A 17,391-nucleotide genomic window follows, 5' to 3' on the forward strand; every position below is an offset into this window, starting at 1 on the left:
TGGAATGGTTGATCATGGAATGTAACCCTCTGCAACAACTGTTTCTAGAATTAATAAGATATTTTATATATGCAAGTATGATCTTTTTTTTTTGTGTTGATATATTAAGCAATTTATGGGGAAGAAGTATTGATTGGAAGCTGTGGGGTCTGATGTCTCTCAGTCCTAGAATTAAATGGATAATCCTTTTTGCTTAGCTTGACCAGAAAAGCATTGTCAAGGTAAGTTGATAAAGACAATGAGTAATAAAAATCCTGGGCTTTAAAATAACTAATAAATAAATAAAGATGGTTATGATAAGCAAAGAAGGTTAGGAATTTTTTGAAATGTAGCAGTATATTTTAGAAATTTGTATTGGTTTGCACAGAATGACTTCAGTTGGATTAGATGTCTTGTCTGAAAATGTGCTTAATTGCTAGTAGTTCTTATTATTTCAGCTCTGAGGTTGCTGATGTTAAAGACAAAATATGTCGTCAGTTAAAGGTATATTAACTAGAAACATGCACAATGTTAAATTTTCTAGCTCTGATTGAATTCAACTCCTTCATATTTTTATCTTCTAACACAGTGTCAATTTTGCAACTTTAGGTTTGTGACTATGTTACCATGATGAAATACAATTGGAAACTTCTGTAGTCTATATCTAATTAGCTTGAAAGTATGCAATCTGTAGTTATCTGAGAACATTGCTAAATTTTCCTCGGCTTTGGTCTTGGTAAGCCTGTCCATTATTGATTTTGTCTATTCCATAAATTGATGAGTGGAATATTACCTTGATAAGCCTAAGAAGACTAATGAGTCAATTAAGTTGCATAATCATTCACACCAATTCTTTTTCAGTTATTCTGTTTGCAATCATTACTCTGAGATTCATTATTTACCATAGTATGATAAATTTATTTTATGGAATGAGTCTTATTCATACTTTTATGCTGATAAGGCAAGGGATTTATTTCTTGAGGATTAGGGCTAGCTATTTTCAAAATTTTAGGAAATTTTATTTAATCCATTAAAATATAGCTGAATCCTAAGGCTCTAGTTTTAGGCCTTGTTTGGTATTGTTTTTTCCCCTTCTTCTTTTAAATAGAAACATGGAATCTGATATTGAAATTATGTTTCATTACCTTGTTTCCAGTATTTTTCTTTTTTTTTTTTTAACATCTTTCATTATTTCTGGAATGGAAAATTTTTCACTTCCATCTTTTTTTTTAAAGTGACTTCCTATATTGGGCGTCCCCCTCCCATTCCCATGCATTCCAACTTCCCTATTAATCGCTCCAACATTCTTCCTTCGCTAGCTGCTCCACCACCCTTGACCTCTCCCTGGTCAACGAGGAGGTGACAACATCGTTCAAGCCAACGAAGGCATTGCCTAGTGGAGAAGGGGCCTAGATGGTGGTTTGGTTTTGTCCCAACCTCCCCGACAGCTGGATCCTCCTCTCCAACATGCTCTTTGCTGACGAGGTGGCAATGCTGGATGTGGAAATCAACCTCTCCTTCCCCTCAATCCTCTCATCATTGTTCCCGCTCTCAGTCGTGTGAGGGGACATGTGGTGACCAGCAAGTGGAGCTTCGCTGCTAGGCACCTGGTGGCACATGTCATGCACATACTCATTGACTCCTTTTCTCTTCGCCTCCAAGAGTATACCATCGAGACATCACAAAATGCCGAATACTTCCAAGAAAGCAGCAGAGGGCTAAAATGGATGAGATTTAGAAGGATCGAAGGGGGAAAAGAGAGAGATATTTGAAGAGGGAGAGAGGGGGAGAGAAGCAGAAACAGATAAAGGTGGAGACTTTGTTTGGAGATGGTTTTGAAGGCAGGGAATCAGGGATTGTTACGCAGTTAATAAAGTAATAATAATGGAAATGGAGGGGAGAGAGGAAGAGTCAGAAAATGAAGAAAAAAGGACATGCAAAAATGAAAATTCCTTTCTTTTGTTGTGATTGCTATCGGGTTTTTTTGGTATTTCGATCAAGAAAAACTAAGGGCCTTTTTGGTACCATCGGCACCCAGCAGAGATGCTAATCCAGTTCATTGAATGGTTTGTCTGGGTCGCAAATTTGTATCCTCCATCGAACTTGACCCTCACAAGAAGGAAGGCATCCTCATCCATGCCCTCCACTCTGGCCGTGGTGTCTATGTCTTCACCAATCTCGGCAACAAAGCCCTCCTCAAGGCCAAGGCTTGAACCCCACTGCCTGCCCTTGGCTGCCTCTCCTCACCTTCCCCTCCAATGAGTCTATATATATATATATATATAAAGGAAAAAAGGAGTGAACTAAACATATTTCCTGTTTTCAGAAATCTAAAAAAAATGGAAATAGATTTCCTGTTTCCTTTTTTTTTCTCTTCAAAAAGTGACCACGATGTCAAATGCAGCCCTATCTTTTTTTTTTTTTTGGGGGGGAGGGGTGTGGTGGGAGGGAGGGTGTGGGGAGTAGTGGTGTCATGCAATACTTTATTGAAGCATGGGAGAGGTGTTTATCTCTGTTCAATATTTATAAAGATGACCTCCTGTCTATCCATTCTTCATAACTGTAGGTGGTTGCTGGTAGGGAACTGAGATCATCTAAGTTTTCTTCATCCTGTTATCTTCAGTATGAAGATACCTTTTCTTACCTGTTTGAAATGGCTTTCATGGGCATATGACTTTGCAGCTTATGAGGTCTTATTGCCCATTACACTTTTTTTTTTTTAAATCAACATCTTCTGTAGTGATTTTAACTCATAAAGATTCAAACTTGAACATATTTGACAGCCTGTCAAGTACTTCATTTTGTTTAATGTTTATGGTTCATTGACATATATTTGTTATATGTCTTCCTTTTTTCTATTTTACTTAGTATCCTTGCAGAAGTTTAACTTTTAGAAGCTTTGTCTGAATTGCAGGTATACCTTGCGAAATGCTGAATATAGGCTATGCCTTGAAAGAATCCTAGATGTATATGATGAACGTGCTGAAAAAAGAAAAACAGAAATTGTAGAAGTGGATAATCATGAGAAGTTTGCGGATAGAACTACGACAATGTTCAATTTTTCTTTAGAGCATAATCTGTTACCCAACCTTGAGAACAATGAAGACCAGCCAAAATGTGAGAATACAGGAGTTGAAGGTCTTGGGGAAATGACTTCAGAAGCTCAAGAATATATTCTTTACCTACAATCTCATCTAAATTCTGTGAAAAAGGTATACGCCAATTTTTGTACTTGAAATGGTGTCTTTCCAATATTTTATTTGAAATTTCAATTAAAGATTTTCATGATATAGTTGGTCACCTTTTGTTTTTTGAGATTGCGTGGGGATAATCTCTGCCTTTCTACCTTATATTGACCCCACCCCTGGGGCCGATTCCAACCCAAAAACAAACCTAAACTCTTTGCTCAAGTGGCAAGGTGTGATACCATCTGATCAAACACTCAGTGGTAAAGCTTGTTATGCAAGTCTTTTTCTTTGCTGGCCAACTGTAATATTAGTTAAATTGGGATAAATTTTGACAAAATGGAGGAATGCCTTCTCTTTCTGAATGTGATTAGGGTATGAAATTGGCATTGAATCACAATGGACATTTCTCATAAAGTCAAAACAAATGTGCGCTGTAACTTTTGGTCAAAGCCATTGTACACTAATCTATCAATTGTGTCATCTTGTAATTTGTGTTTTGTGCATATTGAAAATGAGCTAGGCTCTAGTTATAAGGCACTCAATCAGGTTGTACTGAGCATCTTTTGCCATGTCTCATACATCAACTGTTGAGTAAACACTTAGATTTATACTTAATGCATGCGACTGCACTTATCAAGCACAAATTTCATGCCCCCAAAACACCTTTTTCTTCTTCTTTTTAGAGTAGCATTTGATAATATGTTGCTGTTTGTGTTTTGCATCTTATAAGAGACAGTCATAGCCTAATTTTATTGTATATCGAAAGCTATTGATTGTATGGTTTTAATTGCATTGTTATAATATTCCTATACTTGTCACACCAATTACAGGTACATCACGGATCATCTCACTCATGTATAATCATCTGGTGAGGTTTATCTTGAATTTCAATTTTTATCAGGACATTTTTCTTGATGGTTGTTCTCCATTAGTATGATGACTGTAATGCAGCTCCATCATAGCTACATTCTGCTCTTGTCCACATCCATCAACATAAACCTTCTATCTCTACTAATCAAAGAGCTGTTGAAGTTCTTCTCATTACACTCTTCCACTGATTTTGTAGCAATTCATCACGCATTTCTACAGTTCCTAAGGAATGTTCTTGGTCTTGCCTTTTTTCAATATCATTGGAAACATAGTACATTTTCAATTGGTTCTACTCTTGAGATCACATTTTTGCTGATTGTTTATGGTCATGTTTGGATCTCAGATGAATTTGTTTTATTTTGTGATTACCATATGTGGCTTGCTTGTTAAACATTTGTTGTTCCAAACTGACAGGAACTGCGTGACATCAAAAGGCAAAACTCTGCGCTACAAATGCAACACTTTGTAGGAGAAGAAAAGAATGACTTGTTGGACTATTTAAGATCGCTACAACCTGAGAAGGTTAGGGATTTCATTCGAAATATTTATTATGCAATTTCTCTTTTGCACCATTGAGTTAAACTGATAAGTTCTTTTAGCTATCACTTTTTAAACCATGCTAGCGTATTTAATGCCTTTTTCCACCAATGATTAGTTAATGCTGAGCAATAGGAACTAGGGTTTAAGCAGGTGTTTTCCTGGAGTCTTGACTGTTATAGTTCTATGTAATGCGATGGAAATGTGCAGTGTTTTCTTATTCTGATCTTCCTTTAATTAGCAACTGTTAGAGATCTCTACCATGATGACTTCCAGCATTTAAGCTCATTAAATTTCATCTCCTTTCTTCTGCTATTCTGAGTAAAAATTACAAAGAACTCTTGCCTATTGACTTTTTAGTATATTATGTTTTCCCTGCACTTTAAATTTAATAACTGAATAATTATAGTGAAATTAGAAACCATGTTGATGGAATTTCAAGTCACATGACCAACCATGATAGTACTGGTAGGACAAGTATTGACCCAAAAATGCCATCAAGCATATTGTTACCCTTTGGGTTTGGTGTTATTAGATAATCAATGTCCTGGGTCATGTGTCAAGCTTTGATGAGTTATTGATATATGATATTTTAATAGATTTTTGGCAAACTATCCGTAAGAATATGCTCCATTTTTCGCAACTGAAAAGAAGGTCAAAGCACCTGATGTTGTTCTAGCTACAGAGTCAAATTAGCAATCTGGCATGCTCTAAGTGCGCACAATTGCACCCACATGCCCAAGGAGAAGGTCAGTTTCCACAGTTATTATCTTCAGATGTGCAGCACCATATGTCGATTATCTTGTCACATGATCTAGGTGAAGAAAGTATGTGAAGTATCAGGTTGACGTGATAATGAACATACTGGATCTTAAATAGTCTTTACCTGACAACTCTGCAAAAATGGGGAAAAAACAATGTTCCATTTAATTTTAGAAAAGCATGAGGTGCAGCTAAGGTACAATGAGGATGCACACAAAGCCGTGCAAATATAAAGTGATTTCATCAGGCCTGTGGATTTTACAGCCATCACTGTTAAGACGGAATACTATTGCACGGGGTTTTAGCCAGAACACTTTTCAGATAAATTAACCTGCGCATTCTGCCACAAAGGGTATTTCCAGATACAATTTTGCACCTCCATTTTCCTGTTTGTTTAGCATTTTTATTCTACCCTTTTATATGCTGGACTGAGATTGAAAAGTTACTATGTTGGTACTCTTATAACAGACTATATAGATTTTTGTGGGATGAAGTTTCAAACGTGTGGTAATTATTGATGCTCTTTTGTGATGCCAGAATAGATGGTGATTTGGTTTTCTGACTACGGTCTTCCTTTCTGGGTTATTTAATGTTGATGTATGCTTGCACATGGTTCATATGAATCTAGATGCATTTGATTGTGTGCATAGACATATGAGTTTTGATTGAAAGTTTTGAGGAAACAAAATTCCTTAAATGTGCATGGATCACCATTGCACCTACTATGGAGCACCAGGTTACTGTGATGATCAGTTCTGGATGATTTTCATTGCCCTGGTCTTCATGCAACAAAGATTAGACACATGATAGGCATACATGTCACTGCCCAAGGTGCATTGAACCATGTAGGCTGCTGTAATACAGTTATATCAATCATGAATGTTAAATCTCACCTAAGCATGACCATGTCTACTTTTAGAAGTTAGGTCTGGAATGGGGCTACAAAAATTAAAGCTGATTCATACTCTACTTTTGATGTTGGATTAAAGCCTGAAGCAATAACACGAGACAATTATTATACTGGGAAAGGAAAATGTTCTCTGATTTTTTTTCTTTAATTTTGTGATGCTCCTATACTTCTGTTCTTTAAACATTGGAGCCTTGCAGCAAAAGGGACCATTGTTAACTAATCAGTGGACCTCAAGTGCTTTAGCTGATGAGGAGTAGATCAACAATGTATATCAGGCTTAAAAACAAACCACACTGCTTGCCCACCCACTCCTTCAAAGAAAAAAAAGAACTCTCCTCTCATGTGTGTTGTGGTCCATGCACGTGGGGGGATAACTAAGTCGAAACAGAGACAAGTTGATAGCGGACAAGCATCAGGATAACAGATAATTCGTGATAATTAGATAAATAACTGAACTGGAGGTTACGCGTGGCCTCCGACAAACTGAGTTTTCATGATGTGTTAGTTAACTATTGACCTAAAAGTTTAAGCTGATAAGAAATGAGTCAAAATATACATCAAGCTCAACAGCCAATTCAGTAGATTTTTTTCTGTTTGTTTTTTACTTTATCAGTTAATAATTCATGTCATGTAGTTCAGATTTCTTTACGTGCAGGTTGCTGAACTTTCTGAACCAACCTGCCCTGGGGTGGAGGAGACCATCCACTCTGTTGTCCATGGCCTCCTTGCAACTCTTTCTCCAAAAATACATTCGATGCCTTCTCCTCAATCTGACAATGCCATAGGTGGAACCTTAAATGTTGGAAAGGATGACTGTGCAGAACTTGTCGAGAACAATTCCCTTCAATTTCAACCCCTAATATCGGTCCCACGGGATTATCTTGCACGGCTTCTGTTCTGGTACAAGTAGCATATTGCTTGTGTAGCTTGTGGTTTGCAACTCATGGTTTTTAAAATTTGAAATTCGAACTTGGTTTTGCCATGGTCACAGGTGCATGCTTTTGGGCCACTACCTTAGAGGTCTGGAGTACCGGTTAGAGCTGATGCAACTTTTTACTATCTCTGGTGATACAGAATCGGTTTCTCAAAACAGTGATTAAAATGTTGCTTGACAGCTGATTCCAAGTTCATCTCAGAGATGCGTGCTAAACGAGCCACTTTGTCCTATATTGTTGCACTGAAAAGGATCACGGAGATCATAGTTGGATGATTGCAAGATACAACCAAGGCAAGCACTTGACTTTCGGCAGTGTTTGGTTGTGGGAAATCAGTAAGGTGCATGTTTTGAATTGAATGATTTCGTGTACTCCATCATCTTAGGGAATGCTCGTTGAGAGATGCTACACTTAAATATGCAGATCTGACCACCTGTAGTACATGACAATTGTAAATTTTATTGTCCGGTTTCTGACTACCCATGTTATGCTCAAGCTGCGTTTTTTTTTTTTTTTTTTCAATTTGAATTGTGAAGCTGAAGCTGCACCAGCGGTGGTCCGATGGATTTTGTTAACCAGGGATTTGTTCTCAGGTAGTCAGTAATGTGGTCAATATGTTATCGAGTTCTTTTTGTTTTTCCATGTATATGTCATATATGACATTATAATGTACGCACCAAGAGCGCTTGATGCTACCTGTTTTGGTAAATCCAGCTTGGGGAAAAAAATACATCTGTGCTGTTTCTACACCTTTTTGTACATGTACAAGATTTTTAAGAACCAAATTCCCACCGTCATGTCGGTCTCATCCGAGTCACATTGTGTCATCTTAAAACCTAGGTGGACGTTAGGTTCAGGCTCTGGGAACCAACATGGGCCTGCACGTCCACCATATCTCGAATGCATGACCCCCACAGAAATATTAAATGCAAAAAAGCCATTTCTTCCTTCTGTTCAGGGACGCTGGAACGGCCAAAATATTCCCCTCTTTCCCATTATTAGCCAAATTAAAGCCATGATATGTTCCACCTGCCGCATGCTTAAAATGTTGTGTGTTTTTTTCAATTGTTTGGGTACGTGTATTCAAAAATGTTTTGGATACCAATTCCGTTGAACTGCTACAGCAACAAGTTGAAGAAGGCAATGCTTGTCAACTGGAGCTAGATGTTATAGTCTGTTAAAATGGGCAGACGCCTTAACAATTGGCTATCCAACTTGCTTGTATGGTATCACACCTCTTGTATATAAAAATTAAGAAAAATCTTTCTATATATGCCTTAGTGGATCCAAGCTCCATTATTTGGAGAACTGTTCTACATCTGACCGCTTGGAGTCCTTGTGTTGACCCTAGATGCCCGCACTGTGCATTAAATTAAAGCTAATAGCCACGCACCCACCGGCAGGTGGGTCAGCATAGGGTATCAGGATTTTGTTGCGGTATCATTATGATTTTTCCTAGGGGACTGACTACATGTATGCTGGTAGCCCCTTGGAAACATCCACATCAATGTAGCTAGAGACGCAGAAGAAAAGAAAACCTGGTTGTGTGGTTCCAGTGTGCCTAGTGTACTTCTTCTCCTGGTCTATGGGTGCAGGTTGGTCCAAGGGCCGTTCACTTTGTTTGGGTTTTCCCAAATTCCAGAGCAACCTCCACAGTTCTCCAGGTCCCTTTCCACACATCACTCTCTACTCCCTACCAACGGAAACAAGTGTGACCTAACCGCATCTCAAGTAGCCAAGTTCTGTCCCTCTATCTCAGTTCAAATGATGGATAGCCCTTCAAATCAACCAGTACAGTGGTCCATCCATCTTAACCACCACCAAAAAACAAAACCCATTACATATAGTCAAGATCGAGATCCAAAACGACAGCACTTAATTTATAATTAACACGAGCAAGAGCCCAACCAAACACGACAATCTTAATACAGAAGCGAAAAGAACCACCCGATTAAGTTATCCAGAAGCCTAAAGAAACCGGCATCATTGACGCCGATCAGCAATCAAACATACAAACTATATAACTAATGCCGGATGAACTTATCCGAAAGCCTAAAGTAGCCGGCATCCCTGACGCCGATTATCAATCAAACATGCAACTAAAATAACTAGTCGAGTAGTTGTTGGTCGTTCGGTTGGTCGAGATGCCCTCCGGGTCCCACCCGGACCACTAGCTCCTAGTGGGGGCCCACTTGGGACAGGCCGGGCTGAAGTGGGCCGACACCACCCTCGAGTCCAGCAGCTCTATGACCGGCGGGAAGCTCACACACCTCGGCACCTTGTACTGGTTAATGGAAGCCCCACGGGAGATGGCATAGTCCATGAGCTCCTCGAACGTCCCGGCCTTGACCACCCTTATCTCCAGCGGCCCTATGGATCCGTCGGCCAGCCGGCTCTGCCGGTAGACCGTGTTCATCGCCTCCTCCATCTCCAGGCAGCATCTCTCCAGCACTTCCCCCTCCGGCCACCTCCCCTCCTCCCTCACCAACAGCTCCCAGTATATCACGTAGTGCCCCGGGATCGCCCGCGTGTCCGCCTGGCTCGTGTACTCCACCACGCTCGCCCCGTACGGCCGCAGCAGCGCCGACGCCCGCTCCACCGCCGCCTGCAGCTCCGCCTCGTCGGTCTTATCCGACTCGATGCTCAGCAAGACGTTCTTCCTCCTTATGAACCGGAACTGCGGCGCCCTGTTGTGGAACCCGGTCACTCTCAGTATATCCCCAACTCGGTAGCGGTAGAGCCCAGCGTATGTGGTGATCACGAGCTCGTATTCCTTACCGAGCTCGACGTCGGCTAGGTCGACGAGCTTGGGAATGTTTAGTCCGGTGGAGCAGGGCTCGTGGGGGAGGAATTCGAAGTAGGCCATGTTGGGCATGATGGTGTAGGAGACCTCGCTCGGCGTGCACATTGGCTTGAGGTTGAGGCCAAAGTAGCACTCCGAGGAGGCGTACATGGTGCAGGCCATGGGAAGCCCCCCGCTGTAGTACTCGAGGGTGGGGATGTACTGCGCCATGGCGCCGGTGACGATGACGTCGAGGTACTTGGTGTTGGGCCAGATTCGGGTGATGATGCCGGCCCAGCTGTCGGTGGAGCACTCGGAGGTGATGTATTGGGCGAGGGCGGGGTCGGGGCGGAGGAGGTCGGCCACGGCGGCGCGGACGGAGGGGTCGGTGATCCTGGGGCTGAGGGTGCCGGTGGCGATGTCGGTGGAGAGGTCCCGCCAGTGGAGCTGGAGGAAGCGGATGGCGCGGAGGAGGCCGGAGGCGAAGACGGCGCCGACGCGGAGGACGTCGTGGCGTTGGAGGAGGCCGCAGAGCATCTGGGAGTACATGCTCTGGAAGGAGTCGGCGCAGAGGATGGCGGCAGTGGGGCTGGTGTAGACGTTGTAGGGGTCGAAGGGGCGGCGCTTGAAGTGGTCGCTCTTGTAGTAGCTGGTGAGCACCGGCCGGGCGGTGAGGCCGCCGGGGGTCTTGGTCTCGGCCTTGACGAACAGGAAGTAGAGGCCCTTGCCCTTGTCTAGGCCTGGCACGTATCTGTACTTGTTGCACGTACCAAATATTTAGAGCTGATGATGATACTATTAGACAAAGAAATCATTCTGAGACTTTTGCCACAAGGACAAAAAATACAAGTTGGAAAATAACGAATGAATTGATGAAGATTAATCTTCTCAGTAACTAGTTTATTTATGTCAATATTTTCTTTGCACACATGATATTCTTATATTTTGAAGGTACATGCACCTAAGCCACTTTCCATTTTTAGGGTCGACATTATAGTTTTCCTCCCATCAAAACAGAACATTAATTTTTCAAAGATAAATATATATACAACAAAAGAAATCTTTAGTAAATAGTGTATCCTTCAAATCCTAAGGTTTGATGTAAAAGTCCCTGGGCTACAACAGTTTCTATTTGTCCCATTGATATCGGAGGATGCAATTTAGCACATAACCCCTAAATAACTTGCGAAGTATTCATAAAAGAAGACCGTACGTAAGATTGGATTGATCAAAGTGAAAAGTTACTGCCATTAAAGATAGAACCTCCCTGTGTACCATGTAGGATGCTGGTTCAATTAATGCAACCTACCCCTTCATCAATTGCAACTAGATGATGACCTTGTATCAATCCCATAAATTTAAAAATAGATTAACTATCAACCTTTTAATTCTTAAAGAGGTGATCCAATGTAAATACCAAACTGGATAATTAACTACCAACCAAGGTCAATCCACTGAGACTATAGACATGATTTTCTTGTCCAGGTCCAACCTAAATCTCCCTCACCACATGCAGGTGATATCGATCTAGGTATCTTTCTTTTTTTCCTTTTCCCTTTTTTTTTTTTTTTTGTGTCGAGAAGTGATCAGACATTTAATAACAAGTTTAATTTATATATGGTACAGCAGATACTTGTGTACATGGGCAAAATCCATCGAGGTGGTCAAATGAAATAAAAGAAATTAAGAAGAAAAAAAAAAAACGATACCCACATGTTCATGACCGGCATGAGAAGGCTGTAGAGCAGCTGACGCCGGTCCAATTCCTCTTGAATGGTGGGCATCAACTTCCTCTCCCCAGCCGAAGTCCCAGAACTACCACGCCAACCATCACAAATCACCATCTTTTTTTTTTTTTTAAAGTACAACTCGTAATATATATGACTCGATCCGAAATCATCAACAAAGACTAACAAGTACTAAAGAAAAAATCAAAGTGGTGCACCTGGTGAGGAACTCGGAAATAGGGTGAGCCGAGAGAATCGCCGAGCGGTCGCCGTTTGCGATCCTCTGGATCTCCGGCTGCAGGTCCTCGTAGGTCACCACCGGGAGCTTCGCCTTGAACGCGTCCCGGTCCTTCGCCCCCCCCAACTTATACCTCTGCAAATACTCCGTCTCGGCGTTCTGGCTTAAGATCTCCGCCAGCACCTTCTCCTGTACCTTATCCGTGTTCGCCGTCATCTCCTCGATAAACTCAAGCTTCTTCGCATCATTCTCGCATGCCGCCGGCCCCAGCGGTGTTGAAACGGTCGTCTCCACAACCATTGCTAACAAACTTAATTAATCTCAAGATTAACGAGAGATATAGAGAGCTAAAAAGAGTGTGTGTATGAGAGAGAGAGAGAGAGAGAGAAGGAGAAATGAGAACGGGATGGAGAAAGGGTTCCAAAGGGAGGGCTATTTATAGAAGCGCTTGGAGCCTTGGCATAGAGAGAGAGAGAGAGAGAGGGGGGGTGGGGCGGAGAGGGTGGGGTGGGGCCGAAGGGGAGGGGATGGAGCCATGCACGTAGTGGACACGGGCGAGCGTTGGTGTCGTCGGATGTGTTGGGCCGAGCGGGGGCAGGGGATGGCCCACAGTGGCGTCAGAGGCCCGGTTCGAGGCCGACACGTGGGTCCGGGGTCTTGGCCACGTTGTCAGTTGCCAGGTCAGAGGCTGTCGTGGCGCACGTCATGGTGACACGTGGAGGTATGGGAATGGTTGGGGGTGGTGGCCCATGATAAGGATGGGCTGCCGGCGGCCCAGGCAGCTGCCGTCGTTCGTGACGTTCCCCTGGACGGATGGGGGAGGAGATGATAATCATGTCTCCTCTCACTCGCCAAAAAAGAGTTTTGTTTCTTTGTGAGGGCAGTCTTAGATTGTTTAGTAGCATGGCACATAAAATGTTACACCATATTAAAGATAGTTGCTGCCAGATTGAGTAATAGGAAGAGTCCCACAGTTGAAGGGTAACTCTAGGGTTTCATTTTGGACCTAGTAACTGCTTTTTATTATTATTATTATTATTTTTTTGACTGAGACTTTCCATACGTAGGTAACTGAAGTGTTTCTTGCCATGCGATTCTAGCGTCAGAAAGCGAGGATGGAGTTTCTTGCGGAATGAGAAGAGATTGTAGGATGTAGGAGGCTAGATGTAAAATATGTGGTCATCTGGAGATTGAGTACCATGTTAGCCTAGGCATTGACATGGACTGAGAGATATGGTGGGTAATCTGTGACTTTTTTGAAGTGAATGATTTGATATCATGGTGGGGAAAATAGGTGTCTTTTATATATAAACCTATATGAATCCGTCGTTTTCGAGTGCCGATGGTTCCTATGCAACATCAGAACAAAATCTTTACAATTAATTGTTTAATGATCCATGATAATGAGTTTCAAGGAGATTTTTGAATGCTAGACATGTTAAGCAAGGAAAATATACAAGCGAAAGCCATGTTTGTCTTGCTACTTTTAAACCAACAGAGCATGATCTATGTGGAAGTAAGTATAAATTATGAAATATTTGAGTATTCGGGATAGAAATCCATTTGTTTAGGAATTGATGGTTATTGCTTAACCAAGTACACAATGCTTGAACTGAATCTTTCCTCTTAAATGACTGCCATAATTTGTATCCAAGAAAATGACTACTATAATCATATGCCATGTTGTTTGCACCATAAATTTATATTTACAAGTTACTTAGGCGTAGCGGACTAGATGATGGGCCGGTAAAGAAAGCTAACAAGTGAAAGGCACAAAAGCGCTGAATTTAAATGATATTGGAACTATTTTAAAAAGAGATGAGTTTAAATGATATTGGAACCATTTTAAAAAGAGACGATTATAAAGAAATGGATGAGTTGGATTGTAACTGTATTGTAAATTGGATGTCACCGCACAAAAAACATATCTCAGATCAAAAGAAATTCTATTTTATCTATTTGTTTACTTTATCTTTTGAATTATATTTTATAAATTTTTTTTAGGAGTGCATGGTAGTTCTGTAATCCAAAAATTTTCGAAGTTTTAAGGTAATTTCAAACCCTATCATCCTCTTTGAGTTTTTGATCCTATGTCGGTGATACGCCACATATTTTTTTTTGTACCACTAATTTATTGATTTTTCTGAACTTCAGCCATGAAAACAAAGAAATAATTTTTGGCATGCTTGATGGGACAATATGGAATGCCACCGAAAAAAAAGGTTAAAGTTCAAACCTTCACTATGGAATAGTTAGAAACTCTTCCTACTAGTGGTCAACATGTTGAAGATTAGTAGGTTCTCTCGGCTGAACAAGTAGAGTCCGATTCATCCTTACAATAGATTAATGCCGTTAGCAATGAATCCTAACAAGGAGTGTCATTAGAAAAGAAAGTTGGCCAACATGAAAGCCAGCTTTCTACCTTGGTAACTTTCCAATGGGTTGTACACTAGATGAAAGATATTATGATGCAATTTCATTATCATCTAGATAAAAATCAGAAAATTCTTGTCAAAGCAATTATCAGTCAATTTGCTACAGTCACGAGGCCACTAGTAAGTCAGCAAGAAAGTTCTTCACTTTTGTCCAAATAATTCGACAAGTTAATTACGTTATTGATCGGACAAAATCAGTCCTTACTTATACTTTGGAATATGGTCCCAGTGGTATAGCCTTTGGAAAACGCCCCATCAACAACATAAGGGTTGCCTACATAAGGTTTATAGTATCGAAATATGAAAATCCTAGAGCACCCTGATCTGAAAAAGATGATGTTTTATGATAAAGAAAAGACCAAATACTATGAAGAAGAGTCATCCGGAATAAAGCCTTATTTGATGAACATAAGAGTTTCGACTGGACCTTCGATTGCATCTTATACAGCCACTTCGGCCAATTACTGACCAAATTTGAGGTTAAATGAGGCTAATGCATGTGCAATGGGAACTATGACTGGATATAGGCCGAACGTGTCCGTTACCAATTACAGTGGTCATTTTGAGAATAGAGCGAAACCCAATCTAATGGTAGCCTTTAACACTGGGGGGCAAATAAGTTCCAGAAGGAGATGTGAACGATGCTGGGCAGGCAATATATGGGATCCACAATGGTGCCATTGCCATAAGAACTGAATGAATCAGGTCCCATTTTTAATCTTGAAATTGGGGTTGGTATGAGTGCGCACTGCAGAGTCGGACTCTTATACAGTATATAGTAATCCTATATATCAGCCACAATAAAGAGCCCCAATATAAATAATGGTGCCACAGAATCAAGGGGATCATATCCAGCCTATTCTTGATTTTAATTAGAAATTTTAATTAGAAATCAGATATCACATATATGATGAAAAATCAGATCTAAAATTCTATTTTAATTAAAAATTTTAATATCATTCTAGGACAATCATATAACATAATAAGTTATGCCAGGGCAATCTTATGTCAGAACGACATCAAAAATTTTTAGATCTAAAATTTTTCTCTACAGATTTCAGATCTAAATCCTAATCTCATGCATATGATGTGACTCTGATACCATTGTTGGGATTTCATAGTTTCATACATGCAAAAATTTTAAAACAAGTACGCAGTGAAAATTAAAAATTCAGATTAAGTGATATCTAATTCTTAATTAGATTAGATTTTAATCTAAATAATTTGGGCTCCTAATCAGATTAGAATTTTAATCTATTTGGGTCCAATCAAGTCCTAATATGATTAGGATTGATTAGAGTTTTATTTTTTTTTTAAATTAGCCACTTAAAGAGAAGTCCTAAGTGGTTAGGACTTTACCTCTCCTTGCACCATTATGAAGCCCCACGCCCACTTAGATTTGGGACGCCATAAATACCCCACGCCCCTCTCCTTTTTGTATGTAAGAATTCATGAAAAAATTCTTTTCTCTGTGAGATATCTTGGCACAAAAAAAGATAAGATTTGGGCGGCATGATTTAAGAGTCTAAGGAAGTTTGGACTCTAACCAAATACACTATCTATTCCTATTTAAAGATGGGATTATGAGAGGCGGTACCCAACCTGATGGTGATCAGTATTTGGATGCCAAAAGTAGAGGAGGCGTGCATGAAAAATTCCTAAGGGGAGAGGCACAGCATGAAGGTCTAAGGGTGTGAGGTTTGTTAGCTTCTATCTCTTCTTTCTTACCAACAACCAAAAGTTGATTGTTAGGACCTTCTCTCCCATCTTTTGTCCTAGTTTGGACATAGATTTTTTTCTCCTCTTTGTCCAAGAGTTGGATATATATTCTTACATCTCTAGCATAGAGATTTGGTGCATGGATTTTAGGAAGAAAGAGAAGAAAGTGTTCTTCTCATAATCTCTAGTGTAGAGATTATCATCCTCCTGTTTTCTTCTTCTTCTCTAAAAGAGTCTTGAGAGAAGCGAAGAATTTTCAACTATTAAGATACGATCTCTGCAAGGGAGCTAGCACTTCGGTGAGATCAAGAAGCTTCTGATCAGATCGAAATCTCGTGTGGATATCTGTAGAGGCCAGATACTTGTGCGGTTTCAAGAAACTTTTAGAAGATATCCACGATCATTAGTTCGTGACGTAAATCGACCCGCGTTAAGGTATAAAGATTAGATCTTTTCTATTTATTTTTCTCTATTTGATTTATGTATCTGAATCTTATCTCACATATGTAGATCTTATTTTATGATTTTAAGATTTGATCTTATCATGCTTAGATTAAATTAGATTTAATCTGAATTTTTTAAAATTTTCATTACGTACTCATTTCAAAATTTTTGTATGCATGAAATCATGAAATCCCAATAGAGACTCACCGAACCAACAGTCCCGAGAAGAAAAAAAAAGTAGGTCAAAATCTTTGAGGGTTCATATCCTTCCAAATAGTAGTTTTAAAGATGGATTGTTGGTATAAAAAGGCTTCTTTGTGATGAATTGGATAAATGGAGAGAAAGGACGAAGGAACATCGAAATTAAAGATGGGATCTAGGATAATAAAGCTAGAAGGTTCAAATATAAATACCTAAGGATTAATCAAGTCAAGAATATTGGAAGCTTCAAGTTTTCTCTTGCATTTTTCATATTGTTCAATCAATGGAAGGGAGGAAGATGCAATGGAAGAAGCTTGAAATAGAGGATACAGGAGTCTAAGTAAACTAAGATAGAAAAAGAAGGAGAGATTTAAGATATGATGTATCTTAAAAATGTCAATTCAACAAAAACATCTAAGGAGAAGTTGACACATGTAAAAGATTTTCGATATTTGGGAATAGTGAATGACATTTGTGACTGAAATCTTAATAATTGGTTATTAATTAAGCAAGGCTAAGAAAAATAGATGATGAAGTTAAAGTCACTAATACATCTTATAACCCTCTTACCTGTTGGATTAAAAGGTATGAAGGACATTATTTGCACTATAAATGTACACCCATAAGTTATTTGGACTTAGTAGACCAGATGATAGGGGTCAAG

General features: G+C 40.0%; 2 protein-coding genes across 2 annotated transcripts; one reads left to right on the forward strand and one right to left on the reverse strand.

Moving 5' to 3' along the window:
• The first annotated feature begins 1,392 nt into the window (after positions 1-1,392).
• Positions 1,393-7,930, forward strand: LOC140855272 (uncharacterized). Its single transcript, XM_073251138.1, has 5 exons — positions 1,393-1,538; positions 2,894-3,191; positions 4,452-4,559; positions 6,902-7,146; positions 7,238-7,930. The coding sequence occupies exons 1-5, from the start codon at positions 1,393-1,395 to the stop codon at positions 7,344-7,346; spliced, it is 906 nt and encodes a 301-aa protein (XP_073107239.1). The 3' UTR covers positions 7,347-7,930.
• Positions 7,931-9,043: 1,113 nt separating this feature from the next.
• On the reverse strand, positions 9,044-12,321 carry LOC140855640 (indole-3-acetic acid-amido synthetase GH3.8-like). The gene is made up of 3 exons (XM_073251853.1): positions 11,909-12,321; positions 11,677-11,778; positions 9,044-10,714 (listed from the first exon to the last, which is right to left on the reverse strand). Exons 1-3 carry the CDS (start codon positions 12,226-12,228, stop codon positions 9,352-9,354), a joined length of 1,785 nt encoding a protein of 594 aa, XP_073107954.1. The 5' UTR covers positions 12,229-12,321; the 3' UTR covers positions 9,044-9,351.
• Between the last annotated feature and the right edge of the window lie 5,070 nt (positions 12,322-17,391).

The sequence above is a fragment of the Elaeis guineensis genome, chromosome 2 (assembly GCF_000442705.2).
Source record: "Elaeis guineensis isolate ETL-2024a chromosome 2, EG11, whole genome shotgun sequence".
NCBI classification, from domain to species: Eukaryota; Viridiplantae; Streptophyta; class Magnoliopsida; order Arecales; family Arecaceae; genus Elaeis; species Elaeis guineensis.